General features: G+C 58.1%; 1 protein-coding gene across 1 annotated transcript; it reads left to right on the forward strand.

Annotated features, from left to right (window-relative positions):
• The first annotated feature begins 265 nt into the window (after positions 1-265).
• QSOX2 (quiescin sulfhydryl oxidase 2) lies at positions 266-25,124 on the forward strand. Its single transcript, XM_036261654.1, has 13 exons — positions 266-602; positions 4,987-5,019; positions 10,465-10,565; positions 12,541-12,589; positions 13,159-13,264; positions 13,411-13,501; positions 14,539-14,684; positions 15,760-15,891; positions 16,291-16,420; positions 17,833-17,955; positions 18,774-18,924; positions 22,013-22,201; positions 24,270-25,124. Exons 1-13 carry the CDS (start codon positions 266-268, stop codon positions 24,746-24,748), a joined length of 2,067 nt encoding a protein of 688 aa, XP_036117547.1. The 3' UTR covers positions 24,749-25,124.
• The last annotated feature ends 887 nt before the right edge of the window (positions 25,125-26,011 follow it).

The raw sequence follows: 26,011 nt of genomic DNA on the forward strand, positions 1-26,011 counted from the left end.
GGAGAGGCAGCGCGTGGAGCCCGCGGGGGCGGGCCCGGACGCCAGGGGCGGGGCTGGAGGCGGGGCTCGGCTGCCTGGGGCAGGGAGAGGCAGCGCGTGGAGCCCAGGAAGGGGCGGGCCCCGGAGGGAAGACTGAGAGGCGGGGCCGGACTCCTGGGGCGGGGCTGGAGGCGGGGCCGGGCTCTCGGGGCGGAGCCGGGCGCGCGCGGCGCTCGTGACGGCTGTTGCCAGGGTGAAAGGTCAGGCGCGCCGCGGCACTTCCAACATGGCGGCGTCCGGGGCGGCGGCGGCGGCGGCGGCGCGCAGCCCGGGAGCCCCGGCGGGAACGGCGGCCCGAGCCCAGCGTCCGCCCTCGGTGCGGCCCGCGCGGCTGCCCCCGCTGCTCGTGCTGCTGGCGGCGGCGGCGGCGGGGCCGGGCGCGGGCGGCGCGGCGCGGCTGTACCACGCGGGCGAGGACGCCGTGTGGGTGCTGGACAGCGGCAGCGTGCGCGGGGCCACGGCCAACAGCTCGGCCGCGTGGTTCGTGCAGTTCTACTCCTCGTGGTGCGGCCACTGCATCGGCTACGCGCCCACCTGGCGGGCCCTGGCCGGCGACGTGCGAGGTGAGCGCGCCCCGTGCGGGACCCCGACGCCGGCCGGTCCGGCCCCGCGGCCCGCGACTCGCCCCTCGGGCCCGCGGCAGCCGCCGGCCCCTCTCCCCTGCTCCGGGCCCCTCCGGGAAGCTGCTGTCCCAGGCGGAGCAACTAGACCCTTCGCCCAGCCGCACCCCACAGTCGGGGGCTGGGCGGCCCGGCCAGCGCCCCCCGCTCTCCAGACACGCGTTTGCGGCCGGAAAGCCCCCTAACCCCGGGCTTTTGCCCCGCCGGTGTCCTGGCTCGCTCGCCGTCCTCAGAAACCCCATTTCGGTGCCAAAATCCCCATTCTTTGGGGATCCGCACTCCAGTCCCAAGCGCTTTCCCTTTAAGTCCTTCGTCCTCTTCTGCTTTGGGCAGCTGGCTGGCCATTCAAAGGGAGCCCCAGCGGAGACACCCCGACACTCTGCAGATGTCTCTGTAGACGCAGAAAGAGACCTTCCCAGCGCTTCACTGGAGGGTCCTTGTTCACGGACACGCAGCCTTTGGCAACTGCGGCCCACCCACTAGTGGCGATGCTCCCGCCGGCGCTGGCTGCTGGCCCCAGGGGCCTCGCCCACTCGGAGCGGCCGAGGGGTGCCGGAGCGGGCAGCCTGCTGTCTTCTTCCTGCGGGCTGGCTGGACTTTGAACCGGACCGTCAAGTGCTCCGAAGTAGGAGCTGGTCCCCAGCCAGAGGGAAGCTTGGCAGGACTCTTGTTGATGTCGAGCAACCTGTAATTATGCATTTCAGTAGGCAGGAAAGTAACAAATTACTATGTTTCCTTCCTACCTTTGTTTTAAGTCTTGTATCCAACCCTGTTTTAGTTTTCTCATAACCAAACTGATTCACAAAGAAACTTTAAAGAAGTCTGAGTAGGGTTTTTGTGTATAATTGTAAATGATTTTATTTCGGTGCATTCTCATCTTAACTCAGGGTGTTGGGGCCTTTGAATTCTGCAGGGTTTGTTCTTCGATCCCATGTTCTAAGTCCCTAGTGCTCTGTGCTAGTCACAGCTGAGACCCGAGACTGAGAATGGACAGAGAACTCCTAAACAGGTTTTTGGGTTTTGGTTTTTTTTTTAAGCCTTTGCTTTGTGAACAGTCACTTTAATAATACAAAGAACTTTTCCGTTCTCATTTGTTATTTGGTGACAGGAACAGATGTATCAATTAAAATGCAGGTAGTTCTGGTAAGACAGACCTTTGTCACCTACTCTTTGCAGTTTTTTATTTTAGTTTCAGAAATACAAAAATTGTAAACTGTGATTAAAGTATTGCAAACTATTCCTTAGTTGAGCCAGCATGTGAGGAGCCTTGAAAATTGGGTCTGGAACTTGGAAGATTAGTTACTTCTCAAAGTGAAACATCAAATCCATACCAAGTGGTGTGATTAACTTAACTATTAGCTAAACAAGGTTATCTTAAAAGGGTTGTACATTGTCCAAGTACAGGCCAGAAAAATGAGGCCTGAGACCGGAGGCAGATGTGGCCCAGAAGATGAGAGCAGTGTGAGAAGGCAGGGGCCTGGGGGTTGGCAGCCGGTTCCAAGAGCCACACTGCTAGCAGGGCTGCCTGAGTGTCTGCTCTGACTGGGACTGTCCCATTTGGGGACTTGATAGAAATGCATGTTGTCAGCCTCAATCCAGTCCCATTGGGTCAGAAGCTCTGGGCGTGAGGCCCAACAGCCTGTCAGTGCAAGTCCCAAAGTTGGAGGCTCACTGTTCCCTGGGACACCCTGCAAGACACCCTCAGAAACGGCCATGGCCGAGGAGACAGGGAAGGTGGCAGTGGCTCCCCTTCATGGGTGACCTGCACTCTAAAGTTCCTCAGCGCGGGAATCAGACAGCTCACCCTTTGCTTCCCTGTGCTTGACCGCGGGACCCTTTGTGTGGGCCTCATTTCAGCCCACTACCTGTGGAATGAGTGTGAGGAACCATCCTCACCCTCACCATGAAGTCAGTGGCAGCCCCTCTGCTCTGAGCTGTGTTCCCTGTGGTCCCCCATGGTTCTGTGGTCCAGTCTGTTAAAATATAAAGTTCAACCCAGTAAATATAAAGATCTAATTGGCTCTATTGAGCAATTGATGGATCGGGTAACATCCCATCTAGCAACTAAAAGGTCTCTCTGAGGGGGTGTACAGAATAGAAGGTTTCATAGGCAGAAGGGTAGGGCTAAACAGTTAAGAGTGGATTATTTCAGGCAGATGACCCAACTAGTGTGGATCAGGACATTCCAGACTGGATTAGAACTCCACTCCAGGAGGGGCTGGAACTGCAGTTAGGTCAAGTGTTAAGGTTCCGTGTCATGAACTTAGCACGAGTGATTGTGGTTCTCTCTTTAACAAGTCTAAGTGGAGTCATCACTCAGTTGTCACCGCTTTGGTCCCAGTCAGTCGCTGTGAACTGGGCTGTCCAGTGAGCCTCCCAGGGCACGCACACCTTGGACTGGGGAGTATCCACCAGCATCCCCATCCGCTGCCCTCCTCACACTCTGCACCTGAGTAGCTGCTAGAAAGTGGGTGGTTCTGGTACAGCCTCTGCTCCCTGGCTAGTCAGTTCCTTGGGGTGGCCAGTGGGGGGCACTGAGCTAGGTGAGCATCTGCTTATCCCTGCTCGCTCCTAACTTCCCTCCATTTGCTTAGAAGGAGCAGAAAGCCCCAGAGGGTGGTCTGCAGAGGATGCGGCTCCTCCCCAGCTCGGCAGGGCCTCTGGTCACAGCTTGGGCACCTTTGTTTTACTGGATTTGGATTGAACTTTAGCTCTTCATTGACATTGTCAAGATTTTTAAAGAAATGTTATTCCATATAAGAAGGTGACCTGAGCGCTCTCTCTCCTGGCGTCTTTCTTCCCTCTCAGGCGTGCATCTCCTGAAGTCTCAGTCCCCATCCCATGGGACTTGCAGCCAGGGCAGCAATGGGCAGCGGCCGCTCATCCCGGGCTGACCCCCTGAACCTGTCTCCAAGGCCCCCTTTCCTCTGACTTCCCCGTGAGCCACAGCAGCCTAGCCCAGGCTCTCAAGTGGCTTCTTGTATCCCAAGCACTTTTTTGTTTCACTGTGCCCAGCTTTAATAAACGTGCTCTCAAAACACAGGAAGGTGGCTTGACCAATGAGAGGTCTACATTGCTCCGGGCCCTGCAGGTCTGCCCAGGCCTGTCACTTTTAAGGACTCACCAATAGAACCCTGTCGAGTTCCCAACCATGCTTCAGCCCGGCGCTGTGCCATTAGCGCAGCCTGTGTGCTTCTCCTGAGCGGGGGGTGGCCCCCATCCCGAGACGTCTCTGGAGCATCTCTGCACAGATGGATCTACACAAGGGGTGTCCCTCTGAGGGCCACCATACCCCCAGGGAAGCAAGGGCAGGTTTTCTGTAACTGCCCTGGGATTGTGGAGAAGAGGTTAGAAGGGGAGCTGAGACCTGCCGGGTGGTCACCACTACACACACCTTGTCTTCCCCATCTGCTTATGTCAGATGGTGATACCATGAGGCTGAGTGAAACAGAGTCCCCCACTGATGCTCGCATAGCTGAATGACAGGATGGGTGACTCCAGAGGGCCAAGGGCACACTCCCTGTGTCTGCAGAGGACAGGATGGGGCCCGGATCGGGGAACCTTCGGCTCACGGCCGCGTGCTGTCTGCTCTCGGTCCTGCCTCCCTCTGAGCTCTTCAGCACCTGCTCTGGACTTGGCTTCTGTGTGGTGAGGCTGCAGCCTTCTTGGTGATGAACTGGGGCACTCAGTGTTCCCCATGGGCCCAGTGTCTCTGTTCACAGGAAGAAGGAATGGGGGTCTGGGGGAGGATGGGGTGCTGATGGCAGCAGGAATGACCTGCAGGAGTGTGTCTAGGTGGAGGGTGCCAGGAGGGCTGTGGGAGCTCACCTGGGCTGGAGTGGCTGGAAGGGCAGGTTCGGGGCAGGCAGTGCTACATCCTCCCACCGTGGGCCCCGATGCACCTGTGAGACCCAGCCTCATCACAGCCGCGTCCAGAGGATCTCCACCCGCAGGCTAACGCATTGGCTGGAGCAGACCAAGTCATGAATGCTGCTGGCTCTGCCTTGGCCCTGGAGAGTGTGGGACTTACTCTCCAAAGCCCTTGCCGTTGTGATGCTTTGGCACTTAACCAACAAGACACGATTCACGTCCCAGAGTCGCTCTGGAGTGCCTGCTGTGACCCTATACAGCCTGAGTTTAACCTCACTGAGCCAAACACGAGGGACAGAGGACCAGTTGCGCCCTTGGCTCAGGTGAGGCTAAGAACATGCCTGGACTCTGGATGGGTAGCATCTGGATAACCTGTGCTCTTTCCTGCTTGTTAGTATGGGAGCTGAGTTTCTACCCTAGTCTGTGTTGTGGCTTGACTTGGAGCTTCTCTGAAAAGACCTTTGCTTGGCCAGGAAGGGACCTGCACCAGGTGAGAGAAGGCCCTGCCCTCCCGTGGCTGGACTGTGGGACTGGGAACCTCATATCGCCTGACTCTGCACAAGGACAGAGAAGCCATACTGGGTTGTTTGCCTTGAAACCAACAATCCTGTGTGTTCTTTTAACCCTGGGAGGTTAGAAAGCTTTACTGCCGTCATTCCAGAACTAAGTGATGTTTGACCATAGATCAGACTTCCATAGAGTTTTCCATTGGAACACGACAAGTAATAGTAAAAGGTTTAATCCGGTTAGGTTAAGTTATATGGTTATTTTGCAAGTAAGCTTGAAATTAATTTCAGTCTACTGTATTTGGAAGCTCAATTATTTCACAAGTATTTTTTTAAGCTTGTGGTACTAAAAATAGGTTTGTGAATGGAAGTGAGGAGTAGGCCATGGCCACTGCTGGCGGGTGCCCCTGGCGGGCAGCCCGAAACCCCCACATGTAGCTGGGGCGGCCTGAAGTCTGGAGGCAGACACTGTGCTTCCAGTGCAGAGTTGTTTCCTTTGTGTGCTGGGAGCCAGACAGGTGGGAGGGCAGGAGGAGGGGAGGGCCCAGCTGAATGAGGCAGATACCCTGAAGCAAACCCTTGCAATGGCTTCATTTTATTTGGGAACAGAGAGTGTCTCTCTTTTGTGTTCCCTGAATGCCGTCCATCTGCCCGGAGACTTGCAGTGACTGTGACTGAAACCCTCCCTGTCTGTGTTTGGTGGCCTCGCACAGACGGGCCTTCTTTGAAAGACAAAGGCCTGAGGAGGGTCAGCGTGCCCCTCCACCAGGTCGGCAGCCCAGTTCTGGGGGACATGTGTATGTGGAGTGGCAGTTGCAGATGGACTCGTGGAGTCTCAGGGGTCGTAGAAGCCAGGCGGGCCATGGCCCCTGCACGTCCTGTCCCAGCCAGTGTGTTCCATCCAGTGAGCTCCCTGCGAGGCTGGGTGTCTGCTCTGCGGTGGTTCGCGGACCTTGTCCCAAGTGCTCCTCGCGTGCGTACTGTGCTGGGTGCAGAAAGCAGTGACCAGCGGGCATGCCCCAGTGAGCCCCTGCTCGAGGAGGGACAGGAGTGAACAGAAGAGAGTGAATAGGTTGGTTGGCTGCAAGTGATCAGTCCTGGGAAATAACAGGGTAATGAGGTTCACATAGGCCTATGGAGGAAAACCTCGGAGGGGTGGCGTTTGAGACCCAAAGATGATACACAGAGCCAAGCGAGGGACAACACATGAGAGGTGACACGTGCAAAGGCCCTGAGACAGGCAGAACCAGCACTGCTGTGTCCAGAGGGCTGAAAGGGGCCAGGGTGGTCAACTGGGGGCTCTGATGGCCTGGGCCACAGGTGGGATCAGCAGCTCCAGGCTCATAGGCCAGTAGAAGGACTTCTTGTTCCTGAGCAGCAAGAAGGAAGAGTGGGTGTAAGAGGGAGTCCTACGACCTGCCCTGTGGCTGCTCTCTAGAGACCTGGGCCTGAGGCCCGCAGAGGTAACAGAGGGGACGCTGGGAGAGCCTTGGGTGCTCACGCAGGTTTGTCTCAGCCAGGCTGTGTGTCCACGCCAGTGTCCTCAGCCCTGTCCAGCTTCCTCAGCGGGTTCGTTCTGCATTGGTGCAGTTCGTGTTGTCCACGTTGGACCTTGGCTTTTGAAAACCATGCTCAGGAGCTGGTGCAGGGCGAACCCCGTGTGGATCCCTGCACTGACGAGCTTCCCAGGATTCCATTGTCAGAGGTGTCGCAGGTGAGGTTTCCTGCTGCTCTCTGAGGGCAGCCAGCACAGCAGGAGCAAGCAGCTTACACGCCTGCAGAAAGTGAGCTCCTCCTTCATTCTGAGCCCCCTGCCTTGTGCCTGCTTCAGAGGGCGAGCCTGCCTCCTGGAGCTGGGGAGGCAGCGGAGTTCTGGAGGCTGGAAGCCCAAGGTGGTGACTGCCGTCTTCATGGCCTCTGCTTTCCCTGCAGAGGGGCCTCTATGGCCAGATTGCCTGCTCTGTCCCCCGAGCCCACCACCCTGCCACCTGACACCCCTCTGCTGCTCAACCGGGCCCTCTGGGCTGGTGCTGCAGGAGGGTAGCTGGGTCCCCACTTCTGGGGGTGGAGTGGGCACAGGGTAGGTAGGCAGAGGATCAGGACTCTTGGTTGCATTTTGGGGAGGGTGCCTGGGACAGCCAAATGGAGAGAGCAGCGGGCAGTGACACATGCAGTCTGGGGTGGGGTGCAGGGGAGAGGTCAAGAGTTCACATGCCACGGGTCAGCCACCCTCCCTCCACCCAGCTCACCCTGACCCCCAGGGACTTGGATAAAGGAGAAGGTCAATGCTCTGCAATGATCCGTGCCATTGGAGATCCTCCAAAATCTCCAAGGCCAGAGGGCGGTGGTTACAATGTTGATGTTAGGGAATGAGTATGGAGTGCAGCACGCAGAAGGTTCTGTGTGCCCAGAGCCCAGGGCTGCCCAAGAGGCGCTGCCCAGGTCTGCGGGCGAGCCTTTGCCAGCCTTCTGTTGTGGAGCGGGCTTTCTTCTGCACCTGGGCTTCTGCCTTCAGGGGATGAAGTTGTTGAGCCCCAGGGCTGATGGTTGATCCTGCCAGGCACGAGCTGTGTCAGGCTCAGGAGGCTACTGAAGTGCTGTCACCAACCTGGCTGTGGTCGTGTTTCTTGTTTGGCCGCATTTCACTGCCAGCGTTGGGACAAGCGAGCTTCACGGGGTGCTGTTTGGAGTCTCCTTGCACTGGGAACTTTGTGAGTGGAGACACTGAGCAACTGGACGAGCAGTGGGCATGGTCCCACCGCACCCTTTTCACAGCGGGCCAGCCACAGCGTGGCAAGTCGCAGCGCACACCCTCGGGCACCGAGTGAGCATTGTCTTTCTGTGTCTCCATTGCTGACACACTCTTGGGGGTGCAGTGCTTTTCCTCCTCAAGCGTGAGATGAAAGTGTGTCATGGAAATTCCCAGGGGGCAGTGAAGCCCTGGTCCTGAGCAGGAGAGGTGGCACCCGGGTGAGGGGCAGAGACGCAGGCTTGGACAGGGCCCTCGGCTGAGCGTCAGAGGAGGTGCTGGGCCGCACCTCAGCGCCGGCCATCTGCTGCGCTGCTGCGTCCAGCATTAACTGTCCTTCCTGTGGTCCATGTAACTCGAGCCTCCGGGAGGGTGTGACCTCTGGTTCAGGAGGGCCTGTGACGGTTCTTTTCCATCCGTGTAAAATGGTCTCGGACATGAATTGGTTTTACCAAGGCTCGTGATGTTCAGTCATTAATTGTGAAGCATAGCTTTCATGTTCTTGTTACTTGTCCCTTTTCATATATTAATATTGGTTAATTTTTTTATAATCACAGAAAAAAAAAGTACACCTATGTAAGCAACAGTGGCATGTTAGGTGAAAAATACAAGTTACTGAATTGGTAACATGTGAAAGCCTTCTTATTTGTGTAGTGTCTAGAGACTGGTCAGTTTTTCATATAACCTCAGACGTTTTATTTATGTATTTTTTTTAGCAAGAGAGGAAGGGAGAGAGAGAAACATGGATTGGCTGCCCCTTGCACACCCCCTACTGGGGATGGAGCCAGCAACTCGGGCATGTGCCCTGACCAGGAATCGAACCAGGACCTCCCAGCCCATGGGAAGACGCTCAGTTGAATGAGCCACACCTGCTAGGCTAACCTCTGACATTTTAGATCGTAGCAGAACTCAGAGGAAACAGCTGGTTTTTTACCACGTTGCTGGTTCACGCTGGGGTGTGCTGTAGGGACACAGGCAGCATTGTCGGTTTCTCAGTGATGGCGGTTGTGAGACCCACTCAGAGGTCACAGCTGCAGAAGAAGGTGAGCAGGATTCACCTGGCCCAGAAGTGGCCTGGTCCCCACTGTGAGCTCTGCTGCTGTGTCTCTGGCTCGTGGGTCCTGCCTCCTCAGGCCGCCCCACAGGGCAGGGAGCCAGGAAGCGTTCTGGAAGGGCCCTTGGTGGTGTGATCAGTCTGATCATCCAAGAGAAAGGGAACAAATCTTGTAAAGGGGAAACCTCTCAAGTCACCTTTGGAGGCTGTTGTGGAACCATTCCTTTGAAACTGGTGACTAAAGGGATGAGCTGGCACTTCCTCCCGTGTGAGCCTTGCCTCGGGGCCGCCATAAGCCCAGGTGCCACTGTGAGAAGCTGCCCACCTGTCAGTGAGGCGGAAGGAGCGAGCCACCTCCTCTGGCTGCGCCCCTGGGATCGCACGCACTCGGGGGTCAGGGAGAAGGGGCCATGCACCCGCCTGGCAGTACTCCCCAAGAGAGCCGGACGCAGTCTGATGTAGGTACGCAAGTGTACGGAAAGTCGGGGGGCCAGGCGCAGTCCGCTGAGCCCAGTGGTGGCAGACTGCAGTGCAGAGGAGCTGGGCCCTTCCATGAGCAGTGCAGCCTTGGGGACAGGAGATGGCAGACGTGTCGGCCAGTCACAACGAACAGCCTCATTTGGACTCAATTCAAACAATTTCAGCAAAAAGGAGACAGTTAGGGAGCTTTGGATCCTAGCTGGATGTGTGTTGCTGTTGGAGCCTGCTTGACGACTTGCTGTGATAACGGCCGTAGCGAATGCTGGGTGAAGAGTCTTGTCCTTGAGAGGTACAGCTGGTGGACATGATCCACGGCAGCTGACGGGGGCCCACGGATGGTCACGTGTTCTCTCTGTTTCTTTCCGTGCTGGGAATTTTCCATCATAAAGACTTTAGCCCTGGCCAGGTGGCTCAGTGGGTTGGAGCATTGTACACCAAAAGGTTGCAGGTTTGATTCCCAGTCAGGGCACATACCTAGATTTCGGGTTTGATCTCCAGTCAGGAGCATATGGGAGGCAATAGATCAATGTTTCTCTCTCTCCCTTCCTCCACCTCTAAAATCAATAAATATGTCCTCGGGTGAGGATTTAAAAAAAAAACTTTAGCCCTGGCTGGTTTGGCTCTGCAGTTAGAGCGTCAGCCTGCGGACCAATGAGTCATGGATTCGGTTCCGGTCAAGGGCACCTACCTCGGTTGCAGTTTATCCGTGGCCCCCTGGTTGGATTATGCAGGAGGCAACCAGTTGATGTTTCTCTCTCTCTCTCTCTCTCCCTTTCCCCCTCCCTCTCTATCTGATGATAATTGGAAAAATATCCTCAGGTGAGGATTAAAAAAAAATGCAGGTGTATTTCAAACAGCTCCTTTTCTACTCCCAAGAATGGCGACAGTGCTCATGGTTTGTGGGAGGCGCCTGGGGAAGCACGGGGACCACTTGGGGGGGCAGTGCCTCTGCCCCCAGCGCTGGCGGCTTCGAGGAGACCAGCTCTGCAGGTCGTGTGCTCTGGTCTCCAGGGTAGCAACGTGGTGGCCTGAGGTCCAGGCTTTTTCCTCTTCCCAACTGGACATGGGAATGTTCTGTGCATGGAAGGGCGGGAGGGGCTGGCCAGCCCAGCGCCCGCCACACCGAGGTCTTGCCCCTGTTTTCAGACTGGGCCGCCGCGATCCGCGTCGCCGCCCTGGACTGTGCGGAGGAAAGGAACCACGAGGTGTGCCAGGCCTACGACGTCCGCTTCTACCCCAGCTTCCGGGTGAGCGCCCCCTGCCCTCGCAGCGCCAGCTGGAGCTCGCCTGGCAGTGCCTCCGTCTTCAGCACTGGGGCACTCCTGCCAACATGGTGGGAATTGCTGTTTGCAGAGGGTCCCTCTTTCGTCCCACCCCGTGGGGTTGGACACGTTGTGGGTCTGCACCTGTGGGTAGGTGGTCAGGACTGCTCTTAGAGTCCCCGTCTGGGGTCTTTCCACCCGGTGCTTCCCCCACCCCCACGTGCGGCCCATGTGAGGCAGCTCCTCCATGTGCCACGCATGCTGACCTGTCTGGGTGCCCACAGGACCCCTGGTACGGTGCCCAGCCCTGCTGCCCTGAACATGCCATGTGGGCCCCCAGTCAGGCCTGTGCCCATCTCTCCCACTAGGGGGCAGAGGGTTAAGGAATCTGGAAGGTGGAGACCGTGTACAGGGTGTGCGTGTGCACGGCCACAGCAAGTCACAGCTCCACAGCAAGTCACAGCTCAGAGAAAGGGCGGCTCTGCGGGAGCCTGTGGCCCTGCCCTTTTCAGCCCTGGAGCCTGTGCTCTGTGGCTGCGTCCAGAGCGCTTCCCCCCCCCACTGTTCACGGGACCTCACACAGAGCCGCCGCTGCCCAGCCCCTCAGGCCCTGTGGACTGTCCTCTGGCCCCTGTCCGAGGTGACCGCCTCGAATGCGCTCCTGTTTGCTGTCCACATGCACACTGCATGGCCCTGCTAGAGGCCGGGCTCCTACGGACAGGGCGTCGCCCAGTCACCCACACTGTCCCAGAGCCCTTCGTTGTCCCCCCATCTCTGCCTCTTGGCTGTTCAGGCTTCGCTGCTGTGAAGGCACTCACGTGTCCCCGTTGTTTGGGGCAGAGTCCCTCTGGGCACAGGTGTCCCTGCGCAGGGGCTGACCAGGGGCAGCGCCTCATCTGTCTGTGGCGTGCTCCTGTGGTTTGCCCGTTTCCTCTTGGTCCTTTGCTCATCTCTGACTTGTTAGCAAAGCCCTTTGCACGTGCACAGTGCTCGGCTCTTTCCATCTGTGAGTATCGGCGCGGCTTCACCCATTCATGACTGTCCTCAGTGAAGAAGATTTTTCATTTTAATCGAAAGTTTGGCCTTGGCCGGTTTGGCTCAGCGGTTAGAGCGTCGGCCTGCGGTCCGGAGAGACCCGGGTTCGGTTCCCGCTAAGGGCACGTACCTCGGTTGCAGTTTGTCCCCGGCCCTGGTTGGTCGTGCGGGTGGCAGCCACTCGATGTGTCCCTTTCACATCGATGTTTCCCTCTCTCTCTCTGTTCCTCTCTCTCCCTCCCACTCTATCTGAACAAAAAATGGAAAAATGTCCTCGGGTGAGGATAAAAAAAAAAAAAAAAGAAAGTTTGTTCTTTTTTTTTTATCCTCACCTGAGGACACTTTTGCATTTATCTTCAGATAGAGAGGGAGGGAGAGAGAAACATCGATGTGAGACGGACACATCGACCAGCTGCCACCCACGTGACCCCAACCGGGGCCAGGGACGAACCGCAACCAGGGTACATACCCCTAGCGGGAACCAAACCCAAGACTCTCTGGTCTGCAGGCCAGCACTCTAACCGCTGAGCCAAACCAGCCAGGGCGAAAAGTTCTTTCTTATGTTCAGAGATACTCGTTTGTGTCTCATCTTCCCCGGAACCCTTTGTGTCGTCAGAGTGAAACCATTGGGCACACCTTCCACACCAGAGTCAGGGAGGGTGCTGTCTTTGTGGTTCTAGCCATGTTGGGTCAGAACGTGTGAATATCAGACTTCTGGTGGGTGCCACGCCCTCAGTCTGGCAGGGAGCCTAACATCCACAGAGACACAGCCTCAGGTCCCTCGTCTGGGGCCTCGCTGACTCGGGCAGGTGTTCAGGAGGGAGGCAGCTGCGGCTTGTCTTAGAGATGCTTGCTTTGCTGCTAAAGATCAACGTGACACAGACACCAGGCATGTTCCTTATGTGTTCTGTGTTTTTCTTCGTAGTATTTTAAAGCATTTACAAAGGACTTTACAACTGGAGAAAATTTTAAAGGTAAGGACATAAGCGATGCATTTTACACTTAGATTTGCCTCAAAAACCCATCAGAGTAAAAATGGCTCAGGAGCCTGGAGAGCTCTCCTGACGCCCACCCCACGCTGCCCGCCCCTGCCCGCCCCCACCAGCCCCGCCAGCTCAGACAGGCACGGCCTCCGCAGGAAGGGTTTATTCTGTGCTCTGCCTTCCTTGGCAGACACGTGGTGACATTTTTTAAAAGAAGACTTTGTAATTGAAAACAGTATTGAAGAAGTGCACACTGGGTGAAGTTTCTATACGTGAGCCCACCCGGTAGCCAGCACCCAGATCACGCCCCAGAACGTGGCCAGTGAGTCCACAGTAGACAGCACCCTAATCAGGCTGTCCTGCCTGCTGTGAACCTGGTGTGGGCAGAGTCGCACGTGTCCGGCCTGTGTCCCCGCACATCCTGTTCCCTTCGCTCTCACCGGGCAGCCTCCTGTCGTGACTCCACCTCACTCTGCGGTGGGCGTGGCACCCTCAGTGGGGCCCTGCTGGGGTGGCGTGCAGTGAGGTCACAGTGGTGATGGCGTTGCTTCTCCCCCCAGGGCCCGACCGAGACCTGCAGACCATGAGACAGGCCATGATCGACTTCCTGCAGAACCACACGGAGGCGAACAGGCCTCCTGCCTGCCCCGCGTTGGCTCCTGTTCGGTGCGCAGTTCTGTCAAAAAAAAAAGTGGCGCATTGAGTCCAATTTAATTCTGTGCGATGTGGGTGTGTGTTAAGTGGAATGCGCTAGTGCCTGGTGGCCAGCTCGCTGTTCTCGGAAGCACTAAAAGCCTTTTTCCCTCTTAAAGGCCCAGTGATGTTCTTTCCCTCATTGACAACCGTGATGGCCGCTACGTGGCTATTCTGTTTGAGAGCAGCAGCTCGTATGTTGGACGTGAGGTATCGTGTGGGCATCCTGTCATCCTGTCCTGTCCTGTGGCGTGATGGGTTCAGCACGGGGCTTGGGACAAGACTCCTGGGTGGCGAAGACGACGGTAGCTGTGCCACTCGGCAACTTGACTGTTCCTGGAGAAGACAGAGTGGGGGAGCGTCCACAGGGGACAGCGTCCTAATCAGGCCGCCCTGCCTGGTGTGAACCTAGTGTGGGCAGAGTCGCACGTGTCCAGCCTGTGTCCTCGCACATCCTATGGGGCAGGACAGGAGCAGGTCGCAAGCATTGCCTCACCCCCGGGTGGGGCCTGGGCTGGGAGGTGGTGCTTTATTCCTTATGCTCTGTTGTCAAGGTTTTTTTTGTTTTGTTTTTTTGCTATATTCTGAACTCTCAACTTTTTTGCCAAATTCTACATTCTATAAAATGTGTTTCTATCTGTTGTGAGACTGGTTCTCTCCTGTCATTGTGTGTGGCCTTCTTAGTGAGGAACCAGAGAGATGCCAGGGTGGACGACAGCAGTTCCTTAGCTGCACGTCTTTGAGCTGTGCCCTCAGCTCGGAGCCGTGTCCCTCTATTCTCTACCCTCTGCCCTCTGCCCTCTGCCCGGACTCGGTTCCTTGTCTGTGAGCTCCGGTAACGAAGGCAGAGAGACCAGGGCTATGCTGCTGTCTGGGGGTGCTGGGGATCTCCCCACACAGGGCACAGGCTGAGGGTTCACGGCCACATGGCCCACTTGTGCAGGTGGGGAGTGTGCTCGTTGGATGAGGTCAGTTTTGTGGAGGACGTGCTGGCTGGGACAGTGCAGCACAGTCCGCTGACCGGTGTTTCCTTGGACAGTCTGAGACGCGGGGCCAGACTGTGGTTTCTGCCTGTGCTGTGCTCTCGGTCAGTTGTCTTAAAGTGGGATCAATACTGTAGACGACGGTCTCGTGGTGGAGAAGACAGATTATTCCAGATGACAGATTTCTGATTTCTGCGAACACGCCACTCCTGTTCGTGTCCCACCACCATCCGCAGAAGAGGTGACGCATTCTCTCCCATCCAGGTGATTCTGGACCTGATCCCTTACGAGAACGTCGTGGTGAAGAGAGCCCTGGACACAGACCAAGCCTTTCTGGAGAAACTGGGTGTTTCTTCTGTTCCTTCCTGTTACCTGATTTACCCAAATGGGTCACACGGGTTGGTCAACATGTAAGTGCAGTTTGGCTTAAGGACTGTTTTGATACAAGGTGGCATCCCGGAACCCGCCAGGGCAGGAGCTCACTCTGGCCAGACATGGTCTCTCTGTCAGTGGGGGAGCACAGCCCCTTGACCAGAAGAGCGGGGGGCTCAGGTGGGATCGGGCACCCCTCCCTCACAGCCCTCCTCTTGCTGAGATCCACAGAAACCATGACACCACCATTTGCCTCTGCACTGGGTGCCTGGGGGCCCCAAAGATAAACTGGACTTGGAACAGGTCGGGGAAAGGTCATAGGTCAGAGGGTCAGGTCACGTCCTGAAGCTGTGCTCTCTGCCGGGTCCTCCCTCTTGCGGTGGAGAAGGCTCACCCTGCTGGGAGACCCTGAAGGGTTTCTGGCAGTTTAACTGGGGCAGGAAGGGTGCCTCCCCAGAAGCCTCGAGTGGACCACAGTTTCTAAGGTGTATTTCTGTTCTTGACAAAAAAGAAAAAATGCACCAATTCCGGGTAAGCAGGATCTTTGTGGACTCGGGCCGACCTGTGTCACGCTCTGCCGTTGAACTTGTCAGGACACTCTGAGCACCTGGGCCTGCAGCAGAGGCTGCCGGCCGGGGCCAGGCTCCTAGCCCAGCGCTGCCCTTGGCAGAGCGTCCCGGAACACCGCTATTTTGTTCTGAAGAAAATGATCATTTTATGTTGAAAGTGTTATCTGTACAATTTAACCTGTAAGGATGTTGATATTTTTTACCTGCCGTCTCTGGGTGACCCCTGAGCTATTACACGTGCTCGGTACAACTTTACCCGTCCTCGGGCGTGTCCCACCTGTCCACTTGGCCACAAGCGCAGCAGGCTCGGGACCCCCTGAGGCTCCAACTCCCACGTGTCATGAAGCTGACACTGGCAGGTCTCAGCCAGTTTTATAAACCGACTGGATGCCCCTGAACAGCTGGACTCAGTGCTGTGTGGGTGTGCCCAACGTCCTTGGGGTGAGGCCAGCTCCGAGGCCCCAGCCTGGGACACGGTGACGAGTAGCTCAGGGCCAGGCTCCGACGCCGGCTCAGCCCACACCCACCCACCCCTTTCTTGCAGCGTGAAGCCTCTCCGGTCATTCTTTTCCTCTTATTTGAAGTTGTTGCCGGATGTGAGGAAAAAATCACTTGCATTGCCCGAGAAGCCAAATGAAGAAAATTCTGAAGTCGTGGAGTGGAGAGAGTTTGACAGGCAAGTGTTCCCTTCGGACGTGAGCCGTGGGGGAGGCTGTGGTGTGGACAGGGAGGCCGTGGGCTCGGTGCGCTGGTGGCTCGAGTCCCCCGGGAGCCCAGCAGCCACAGTTGGCTGTTGAGGAATCAGCAACATCTCCCTGGGGAGTGGGGGATTCTCGCAAAGAGAAGGTCGTTGGCCTGGCCTGTGTGGCTCCAAGGACTGAGAGGTCCAGTTTAATTCACGGTCAGGGCACAGGCCCAGGTTGTGGGCTCAATCCCCAGTAGGGGGCGTGCAGGGGGTGGCCCATCTCGATGTTTCTATTCCCTCTCCCTTCCTCTCTCTAAAAAATCAATAAAAAATATATTTTCAAAAAGAGAGAAGGTCGTTCATACCTAGCTTTATGACACTCATTCTCAGGTCAAAGCAGTACACAGCGGACCTGGAGTCGGGGCTGCACTACCTCCTGAGGGTGGAGCTGGCCACCCACAGGACCCTGGCTGGGGCTGAGCTGAAGACACTGAAGGACTTTGTCACCATCGTTGCCAAGGTGTGTGGGGTCTGCTCTGGGCTGGAGCTTGGCCCGTGATCCCTGGGAATGAAGCCGACCTGAGCTGGGCGTGCACTCTGCCCGCAACCTGCATGCACCTGACCCTGCTCTGGGCACTGGGGACATGGCGCACACAGCCCTGCCCTCCTGTGGACCAAACCTGAGGGCCCTGAGCAGGGGTCCCAGGAGGGGTGATGTGAGGGGCACTGGCTCAGGTCGGAGGTGAGTGTGGTGGAAACGGCGTGGCCCTGGGACTCGAGGTGTGATGGAGCCAGTAACCCAGTGACGAGCTGCAGGCAGGCAGCTCCCTCGGGGCACAGGCGCAGCCACCGTCCTCACTCACTGGGGTCTGTCGTGTGGGCCAGGACCTGTGCGGTGGGCTGGCCGGCCCTCCACCACTCGAGGGAGGTGGGGCAGTGGTGGCTCGTGTTCGCTCAGGCTCAGTTCCTGCCGAGAACTCTTAGCTCCGGGGCTGGAACCCGTGGCTCACTGTTGTTTTCTTGGCCCAGAACAGCTCTGGGGGGCAGAGCAGTGGGAAGTGGGAGGCCATCCCCCGGGTTCCTGGGAATGGACTTGAGCCCTTGTTCTCTTGGCCTCAGCAGCCGTCTAGACCCGGCCGTGGCCCCTCTGCTCTCTGACCTCTGGGGTATCCCTGCCCAGGCCTGTCCCCACCTGCGGTCACCTTGGAGACCTGGTGGTCACCGGTTACAACACTGCAACCTGGATACTTGTCATTATCTAAGAGATAAGGAGGCTTAATTTTAACAGATATGTTTGCCTCTTGTAAATTCCCTGAACAGAGATTCATATTCAACACTTTGGTCAGTTTGCTCGGTGAGTGTTGAGGAAAGGAGGGAGGTGGGATTTGTGTTCAGGGAGAGTGAGTCGCCTTGTGCATCTCAGAGGAGCAGACGGCGGCTGTTGGGACGGGTCTGACCCGCCGTGGATCCCAAGTCCAGGAGTCCGGGGTACCCCCCCAAAAGAGAGCTCCCCTGTCTGCCCGTCACGGAGCTGCTGGGCCTCCTGTGTCGTCCCTTCATTCAGCTGCCACCCGGGTCAGCTCTGTGGTCAGGGTGGCCATACATCATCCTAATCACTTCTGGAGTTGACTTAAACTTGAAATTAAATGCTGGTGAATTGACCGTGGTGCTGGGTGACCCATGTCGACAAAGAGGTTGTGCGGAGCTGACGGCGCCGTCCTGCTGTTGTCTCGGCGTCCCGCAGGATGCGCTCCGGCTCTCAGCCCTTCCGCAGCGCCGGCTGACAGGAGCGGTGCCTCAGTGCGGGGTCCAGGCTGGGCGCTGCCCGGCCTGAGCACCGACACGCGTGAGCCGGCAGGTCGCACACGTTGCCTGGAGCCTGAGCGGCGCACACTTTCCAAGTAGTGTCTAAGTCGGTGCTTCCTCGCTCAGCTGTTCCCCGGCCGGCCGCCCGTCAGGAAGCTGCTGGAGATGCTGCAAGAGTGGCTGGCCAGCCTGCCCCTGGACAGGGTCCCCTACAACGCCATCCTGGACCTGGTCAACAACAAGATGCGGGTGAGCACCCTCCCGGCTCCTGCGGCCACAGTCCTGTCACGCCCGGGGCGTCGGCGTCCCCCGCGACCCTCCGCGTCCTCACTGTGCCTGTCCCCATGACACCTGCTGTCCACTCCCTCCTCCGTCTCTGGTGCTCTCCCTCCTCCTGAGCGCTCGGGTCAAGGACAGCTGCCGACAGCCCGCGGCGGTTTCTCAGCACTGTGGCACCCGGGCTTTTTTTTATCCTCACCGGAGGACATTTTTCCATTTTTTGTTCAGGTAGAGTGGGAGAGAGAGAGGAACAGAGAGAGAGAGAGAGAAACATCGATGTGAAAGGGACACATCGAGTGGCTGCCACCCACACAACCGACCAGGGCCGGGGACAAACTGCAACCGAGGTACATGCCCTTAGCGGGAACTGAATCCGGGTCTCTCCGGACCGCAGGCCGGCGCTCTAACCGCTGAGCCAAACCGGCCAGGGCCGGGCTTTTTTTTTTTTTTTTAATTAAATTTTGGGTAAACTCAGAATTTTACACCTAAAAATTAATAAAAATGATATGTTTTGTAAGAGTGTGGAAGCCCTGCTGAGCTGCCTTGCAGGCCGGGCTCTCAGAGGGAGGGTCTCCAAGAGCTTCATAGCAGACCCAGGGCCTTCCTCATCACGTGGCTGTGGCCGTGGCCGTGGCCGTGGCCGGCTCACACTGCTGTGAGCATGTTGGGAGTTCCCATGGCTTCGATAAATGACCCCATGTGTAACCACCGCCAGTCAGAGGACATTTACCAGCTATTGTTAATTCTAGCAGTTCAGTGATCTGTTGTTCTTTCCTTTCTTTTCCAAGATTTCTGGAATATTCCTTACTAATCACATAAAGTGGGTTGGATGTCAAGGAAGCCGACCAGAGTTGAGGGGTTACACGTGTTCTCTCTGGAAACTGTTTCACACACTCACTGTCCAGGCGGGGACCCACCCAGAAGCTCTGGATGACACAGGTGAGCTTCCCGCACCCAGGTGCCCCCAGCCCCAACACACACACATGGTGACCCGCCTGCCAGGTGCCTTCCCCGCACCCAGGTGCCCCTGGCCCCGACACACACACGGTGACCGCGCCTGCCAGGTGCCTTCGGAAGCTCAGTGGAGGGCTGTTTTGCTCTATGTCCGCAGCATGTCAGCAGTGGCCCCTGGGATCCCCTGCTAGGCAGGTGAGGGCAATGTCTTTTCGGGCATCTGCCTGACCCAACACGGCCCTGATGCTGGAGCCCGAGTTCCCACCCCTGACGCATAAGCATATACGTGACTGGCCTGCAGGAGGCAGGAGCCCAGTCTTGGAGCCCAGGGGAGGGCGAGGCCGGGACCACCTGCAATGTGAGTGCCTCTGCTTCTGCTTTGAAACATATGAGGATAAGTGAACATACGTGGAAAATTGTATGATTTATGTTTTGTTGCATTTAACAAGTTACCCTAAAACTTAGCAGCTTAAAACAACAAACGTATTACTCACAGTGTCTGTGGGTCAGGAATCTGCTGTGGCTGAGCCAGGTCCTCTGCTCAGGCAGAGTGTCGGTCGGTCAGGGCCCGGTCTCCTGAGGCCAACCGGGGAGGGCGCCCCCGCCAAGCTTGGTGGTGGTGGCAGTTGTGCTCTTGCTGGCTGTCCTCACCCAGGTCCTCCCCACAGGCCACTCCGGTCCCAGCACTGCCCTCCTCAGAGTGTGCCCCCCACGCCCCCAATGCATGTTCTGGGCCTGAGGTCAGCCATGGCCCAGCCTGCTCCTGGGGGTGGACCCCTGCCACAGAGGAAACCCCACCGAAGTGTTTGAGTCGGGTTAGTAATTTCAGTCACCAGGAAACAGCTAATGCAGAATGCTCGTGTTCTGTATGCTACACAAGACGCTAACAAATGTGCTGGACTTTTCCCCACTTTGGACTCTTGTACGGACACGCCCTGGCCCCAGCAGGAGGCACAGTATACTGCTTGAGTCGTCATCTTACTCGCTGAGGTCCCCTGATGCTATTTTAAGTCAGAGGTGGCGTCTAGACTCACATAACCCAGTGTTCTTTCCAGTGAAATTATAAAATTCTCTCAGTTACCTTTTGCTGCCTAACAAACTAATTCAGAAGCTGCAGCTACAACCACCACCGTGGATCTGCCCGTGGTTTCAGGACCCGGCAGTGTAGGTGGCCCTTCTGTTGGATCCACGGATGCTCGCCCGGGCGGCGAGGCTGTGGGTCTGGACTCAGAAGGCCCGAGTCCTGCAGCCAGCCACCTCACCCCCACACTCGGGGCTCCGGGGCCACACGGCATCATTCCCACCACGTCCTGTTGGTCAGATAGGTCTCTCTAGCCCAGTTCGAGGTGAGGAAGGACAGTCACCTGCAGGAGGGCGTGTCGCCATCTTCAGAAATGTTTGCCACTCCTGCTCTGCTCAAGGCAGTGCTGAGTTCTCCTTCCCGGGCGTCTGGTGGGGCAGAAGTAGGCTTTCAAACTCCACATTGCGTGAGAACCCTGCAGAAGCAAGTGCAGCATGATTTTCAGGAGAAACCTCGGAACTCGTGAACAGAACTGAAGGCAACACGGCACAGTGGGTTCCGGCGTCGGGCTGCGGGCCACCTCGGCCGTGAGCTGTACCCCGGAGCCTCGGGTCACTGGGACCTGCTCTGGAGGGAGCACCTGGGCAGGCGGCAGGCAGGGCCGGCCAGGGCCCGGTCGTCCCGGGACGCTCTAGAGACGGCGCAGACGGCAGAGCGCACAGATGCCACGGGCTTGCCCGGCAGCAGCAGCGTGAATTGAATGATGCCAAGAGCACATCTCATGCCACAGAACTGGGTCAGGCAGAGACGCCGGATTACGTCTTGGAGGTTTTTCCTCTCCTTCCTGCACGTGTAAACCCATCAGCTAAAAGCCTGCGCGTCCTCTAATCCCCACAGGTAGAGCTTTGTGGTTCTTGTCCACTTTGAAGATTAGGGGCTGAGCCTGCAGCGCTTTGCTGGGGAAAGAAAAGCAGGATTACACGGGCGAGCCTAGCAGATGTCGGCCGGAGGTCTGCCGGCTGCACGAGGGCCACGGGGCCGAGGCCCAGCCTGCGTGTGGGCGCCGCCTGGCTGCCCTGGAAACCTCTGCGGTCGGGAGTTAGCTCGGCTCCTACCTGCTCTGGGTGAGGGGGACCAGCCGTCTCAGGCTGGTGACGGGGGGGGGGGGGACGCCCACCCAGGCTCAGGCGCAGGCTGTGGGAGCAGAACCAGGATGGGCTTCAGGTCGACCTGCGAAGAGGCCGCGCTTGGGGCTGCGGAGTGAGGGCCCCTCTCAGAGGCGTGTCTCTTTCAGTTATCTTGCTGCGTGTCTTTTAATGCTGATGTTCGATCTGTTTTAATCTCGTGGGTCTTATCTGTATCCTCGGCCCCCATACTGCTCGTCTGCAGGGACCCGCTGGGCCCTGCCCTGTGCTGCCCCATGATTTTCTCAGGGTCCCCGTGTCAGTGCCCCCCTGGGGGCTGCCTGTCCCGGGCGGCTGCACTGCTGAAGCCCTTCAGTGTTTATGTGGGCACACGGGCTGTGCCTGTGGCTGGTACTTGCTGGAGAGGTCCCCACGCAGAGAGTGGCAACCGTTCCGGAAGCAGCGCAGGTCCTCGCTGCCCCGCGGTCCCCAGAAGGAGCCCTGGCAGCTGCCCATCCGTCCCAGCACCGCCCTCAGGAAGACCGCAGTGGGCTGGCGGCAAGCTCAGGCACGAGCGGAGGCTGTGTTCACGCTCGGCTGGTGTTCCGCAAGGGTGTCGAAGCAGAACAACCACAGGTTAGAGGAGCAGCTGCCAGTGCCCGGCGGCAGCCTTTGGGGGCTGCTTGTGAGGCAGGAAATGGCACAGGGTCAGATCCTGGTGGACGGCGCCGCTCGTCCCGAGGGTCCTCAGCGTCGGGCTGCTCCCAGGGCCGCCTGCCTCCTGCAGCGGACACGTGTGCGCAGCCGGCGTCTGGGAAGGCGCTGGCTCCTTCCTGTGTCTGAGCAGACAGGCTGTCCCTGCCCGACACCGCCCGTCCTGGTTCAGTGCACAGTCCCCACGGCGCCCACGGTGCTGCCTCCTCCGCAGGTTTCGAAGACGACCCTCAGGCAGTGCTGCAGACCATCAGGAGGTACGTCCACACCTTCTTCGGGTGTGAGGAGTGCGGCGAGCACTTCGAGGAGATGGCCAAGGAGTCCATGGGCTCCGTGAAAACCCCGGACCAGGCCATCCTCTGGCTCTGGAAGAAACACAACCTCGTGAACAGCCGCCTGGCAGGTAAGCGGAAGCCACGTGGTGGCCTGTCTCTGAGGTCCCAGCCTGTGGGCAGCGATGGCCCTGACCTGCGGCACTCCGCCCGCCCGCCATGTGCCGGGCTCCCTGCCCGAGGCTCACAGCTGGACACCGGCCCTGGTCAGACGTCAGTTTCATGACGACCTTCCTAGGAGCTGCCCAAACAACAGACCTTTCCAGGCCTCCAGCACCCTGCTTCCAGGCTGTTCTCACCGGGGGCTCCAGGCCACGTGGAAGTGGACGTGCACCACGTCCTCCCCCTTGACAGACCACGAGGCCCCAGTGAGGCTGTCAGGGTAGTTCCTGTCGGCACAATCCGCTCCCAGACTGTGAGCCAACCCTCAAGGTGGCTTTGCTTAAAAACACCAAGCAGGCCCTGGCCGGTATGGCTCCGTGGACCAAAGAGTCCTGGGTTCGATTCCGGCCAAGGGCATGTATCTTGGTTGTGGTTTGTCCCCGGCCCTGGTGTCTCTCTCACATCGATGTTTCTCTCTCTGTCTTCCCCCCTCTCTCCCTCCTGCTCTATCTGAAGATAAATGTAAAAATGTCCTCGGGTGAGAATGGAAAAAAAACACTAAGCAGGGCGCATACGTTTTCTCAGAGTTAAGTAGTTCAGACTGTCCCCAAATCAGTGCCAGATTAAAATTAGGCTTAAAAGTAATTCCACTGAGAAATCTTAATAGAGATAAGTCGAAAATGCCACTAAACTGCTGGTTTTTATTTAATCCTGCACATTATAAACACACATTACGACTCAGCACTAGAGGAAATTGGTTTCTCCGCCTCGGAGCTGCGGCTCTGCTCACATGGCCGAGGCCCCTTTGTGGGAGCCGGCATCTGCCGTCGCTGCCAGGCAGGGGCGGTGCCTTGCGGTGCACTGGGCAGGGTCAGTCCCCCGACCCCCAGCCCCTGCAGCGCTCGGGCGGTGCTCTGCCAGACACCCCCCCCCCCCAGTCCAGGACTCCGTGTGCCCCGCCCCCGCGCTGCAGCAGGGGCAGGCTCTGGGCTCGTGTAACCGGCTCCTACACCCCGTTGTCCCCCAGTCCCACCCCGGCCTCTGGATGGTGACCAGACCTGGACCTCCCTGCCTCTGCGGTGTCACACGAGGGTGCTGGCGGGTCCCCTCTTGTCCCTCTGTACATACTCAGCTCTCCACAGGCACAAACCCCAGAGGGCAGGGCCTGCATCCCCTGCTCAGCCTCGTGCAGCCCGGCCCGGGTGGCCTCTCAGCCCTCGGAGTGCTCTGCGCATAGGGGCTCATCGCAGCTCGCGGACAGACCCACGAGACCGTGCGGTGTGGTTTCGCTCTGGGAGGCCGTTTCCGGACTGCCCGGGGCCGGAGTGGGCAGCTGGCTGTGCCTGCCTGCGCAGGTGGTTCTGGGCTTCGCCGTAGGACATGGGCTCGCGCCCAGGATGTTCTGCTTTTTCTCACCCAGAGATATTTTACATTTATCTTCAGACAGTGGGAGGGAGGGAGAGAGACACATGGACTGGTTGCCACTCGCACAACCCCAGCTGGGGCCGGGGACAAACCACAACCAAGGCACATGCCCATGGCTGGAATCAAACCTAGGACACTTTGGTCCACAGGCCCACGCTCTAACCGCTGAGCCACACCGGCTGGGGCCCAGAATGTCTTCACAGGTCCTTCAAGGGTCTTCAGGGCCCCAGAGGGGAAATGAGCCGCCTGAGCCTGAGGTGCTATAGAACCACCTGGGCAGCAGTGCAGGCGGCTGCCCCGGGCTCTGGCCATGGGCTTCCCCTGCAGCCAAGAGAAGTGGAGGTGGGGTCGCCCAGTAGGGAGCCTCAAGGTCAAAGACGAGAGGCGAGAACTAGGTACAGGCCATTTGGGAAGACAAGTAGCTGGGCAGATAGGAGCAGGATTTGGCCAGGTGAGGTGTAGTGTGGCCATGGGGACCCGCCTGCGGGTGGGAGGGAAGAAACAGCATTTACATAGGGTGCTCTCCACCCCACGGGAGGTCACAGGGGCCCTGGGTGGAGTGGGGGAGCGGGGCTCCGATGGCCTCTCCACTGCTGTCCCTCCCGCTCCCAGGCCACCTGAGCGAGGACCCCAGGTTTCCAAAGGTCCCATGGCCCACCCCAGACCTCTGCCCAGCCTGTCACGAGGAGACGAGGGGCCTGGACAGCTGGAACGAAGGCCAGGTGCTCCTGTTCCTGAAGCAGCACTACGGCAGCCACAACCTCGTCCACACGCACTCTGCGGCCTTGGGAGGGGCGGGCGAGGCCGAGGAGCAGGATGGAGGCCCCGGAGCCCAGAGCCCGCGTCCGCCCCGGGTGCTGCCCCCCACACCGCGCCTGTCGGAGCCGCCACATCTGGGGCTGGACGGGCCCCGGGGCCACAGGGACACCAAGGCCGCCGCACCCTTTCTGGGGATGGGCTTCTCCAGCCTGGACATGAGCCTCTGCGTCGTGCTGTACGTGGCCTCCTCCTTGTTTCTGATGGTGATGTTCTTTTTCTTCCGAGTGCGAGCCAAGCGATGGAAAGTCCGGCATCACCACCCGTCTGTGTAGGAGACGCCTGTGGGAACAGCCCACCCAAGCCGGCAGCTTTAACACTCTGATCAGGGATCCATAGACATGGCGGACCTGCCCTCACGTCGGGGCAGCTTTGGCTCCGAGCTGGGGCTGTTTGCCTTCCGGGCACACTCAGTGGGCACCTTTGACAGGGCCATAGCAAAGTGACTTCTATATTTTTACTCTTCTAGGTCTCAGAGTGGGGGTGGGGTGTCCAGGCCAAATGAACAGGATGTTTGTGCCCACTTTCACCTCAAGTTTACTAGATTCTGTGTCCAGTTCTGCAAAGCCTTGTTTTGGGATTTGGAGAAAGACCCACCGCAGCCACGGACCCAGAGCAAAGCAAGTGCTGGGTTTGTGGAAGGACCCCCTGCCATGTGGAGTGGACGTGGTGGATGAAAGCGGGGGGGGGGGGGGGCTCATCTATTCTTCAGGGACAGTGCCTTTGCTTATTTGTTTTGTTCTGGGACCAGAGAAAGCTGAGTGAGTGGTCGTCCCAGTCCACCTCCTCCCCAGGCAGTCGGACACTGCTGAGCCTGAGCCAAGCTCCTGCCGGGGGCCCTTGGTCACCCAGAGCCCAGAGCGGCTGGCACACAGGTGGTCTCGCTGACATCTCCACGGCCAAACGTCATCTGCCTGAAGCTGTTTTATGTGGGTTCCTGGCACAGGGCTGTCGCCGAGGCCCCTGTGTGTGCCCCTGTTTGCCTGTGTGTGCCTGTGTCACTGATGGTTTTTTTACTGGCCTCTCTTATACTCTGTCACTCACTGCAGTGATCTCGAGGGCGCATTGAAGACCCTGCCGTGCCATGTCTCCACTGCAGCTGGGAAATGCACAGCTGACGCCTCCAACCGCTTGATGCCACCTGCGGGCGCAGCTGCAGGAAGCGGGGCTGCCCTCTGAGCCTCTGCTCACATCTCTGCCAGTAGAGGTTTCTTGTTGACTGACACATTGTTAACACCCAGAAGCCTCTATTTTAGAACCTGTAGTTGTTGTGTGCCTGGGGCGCTGCAGACACAGTATTGTTTCTTGTCAAGTTGAAAATGGGCAGATACACAGAGTTCAAGGGAAATACTTGGAAGCGTTCATTCACCTGCCTTTGGTTCGCGTTGAATATTTTCTCTCCCTCAAAGTACAAGTCTGTAGCCGTGTGCGCCAGAGCCACTGGGCAGGCTGTAGGCTCACGGTGACGTTGCAGCTCGAGGGCACATGTGTGACATCTGGGGAGCAAGGTTTTCGCAGACCGTGGTGGTCCAGGAGGG

The sequence above is a fragment of the Molossus molossus genome, unplaced genomic scaffold (assembly GCF_014108415.1).
Source record: "Molossus molossus isolate mMolMol1 unplaced genomic scaffold, mMolMol1.p scaffold_m16_p_14, whole genome shotgun sequence".
Classification (NCBI taxonomy): Eukaryota; Metazoa; Chordata; class Mammalia; order Chiroptera; family Molossidae; genus Molossus; species Molossus molossus.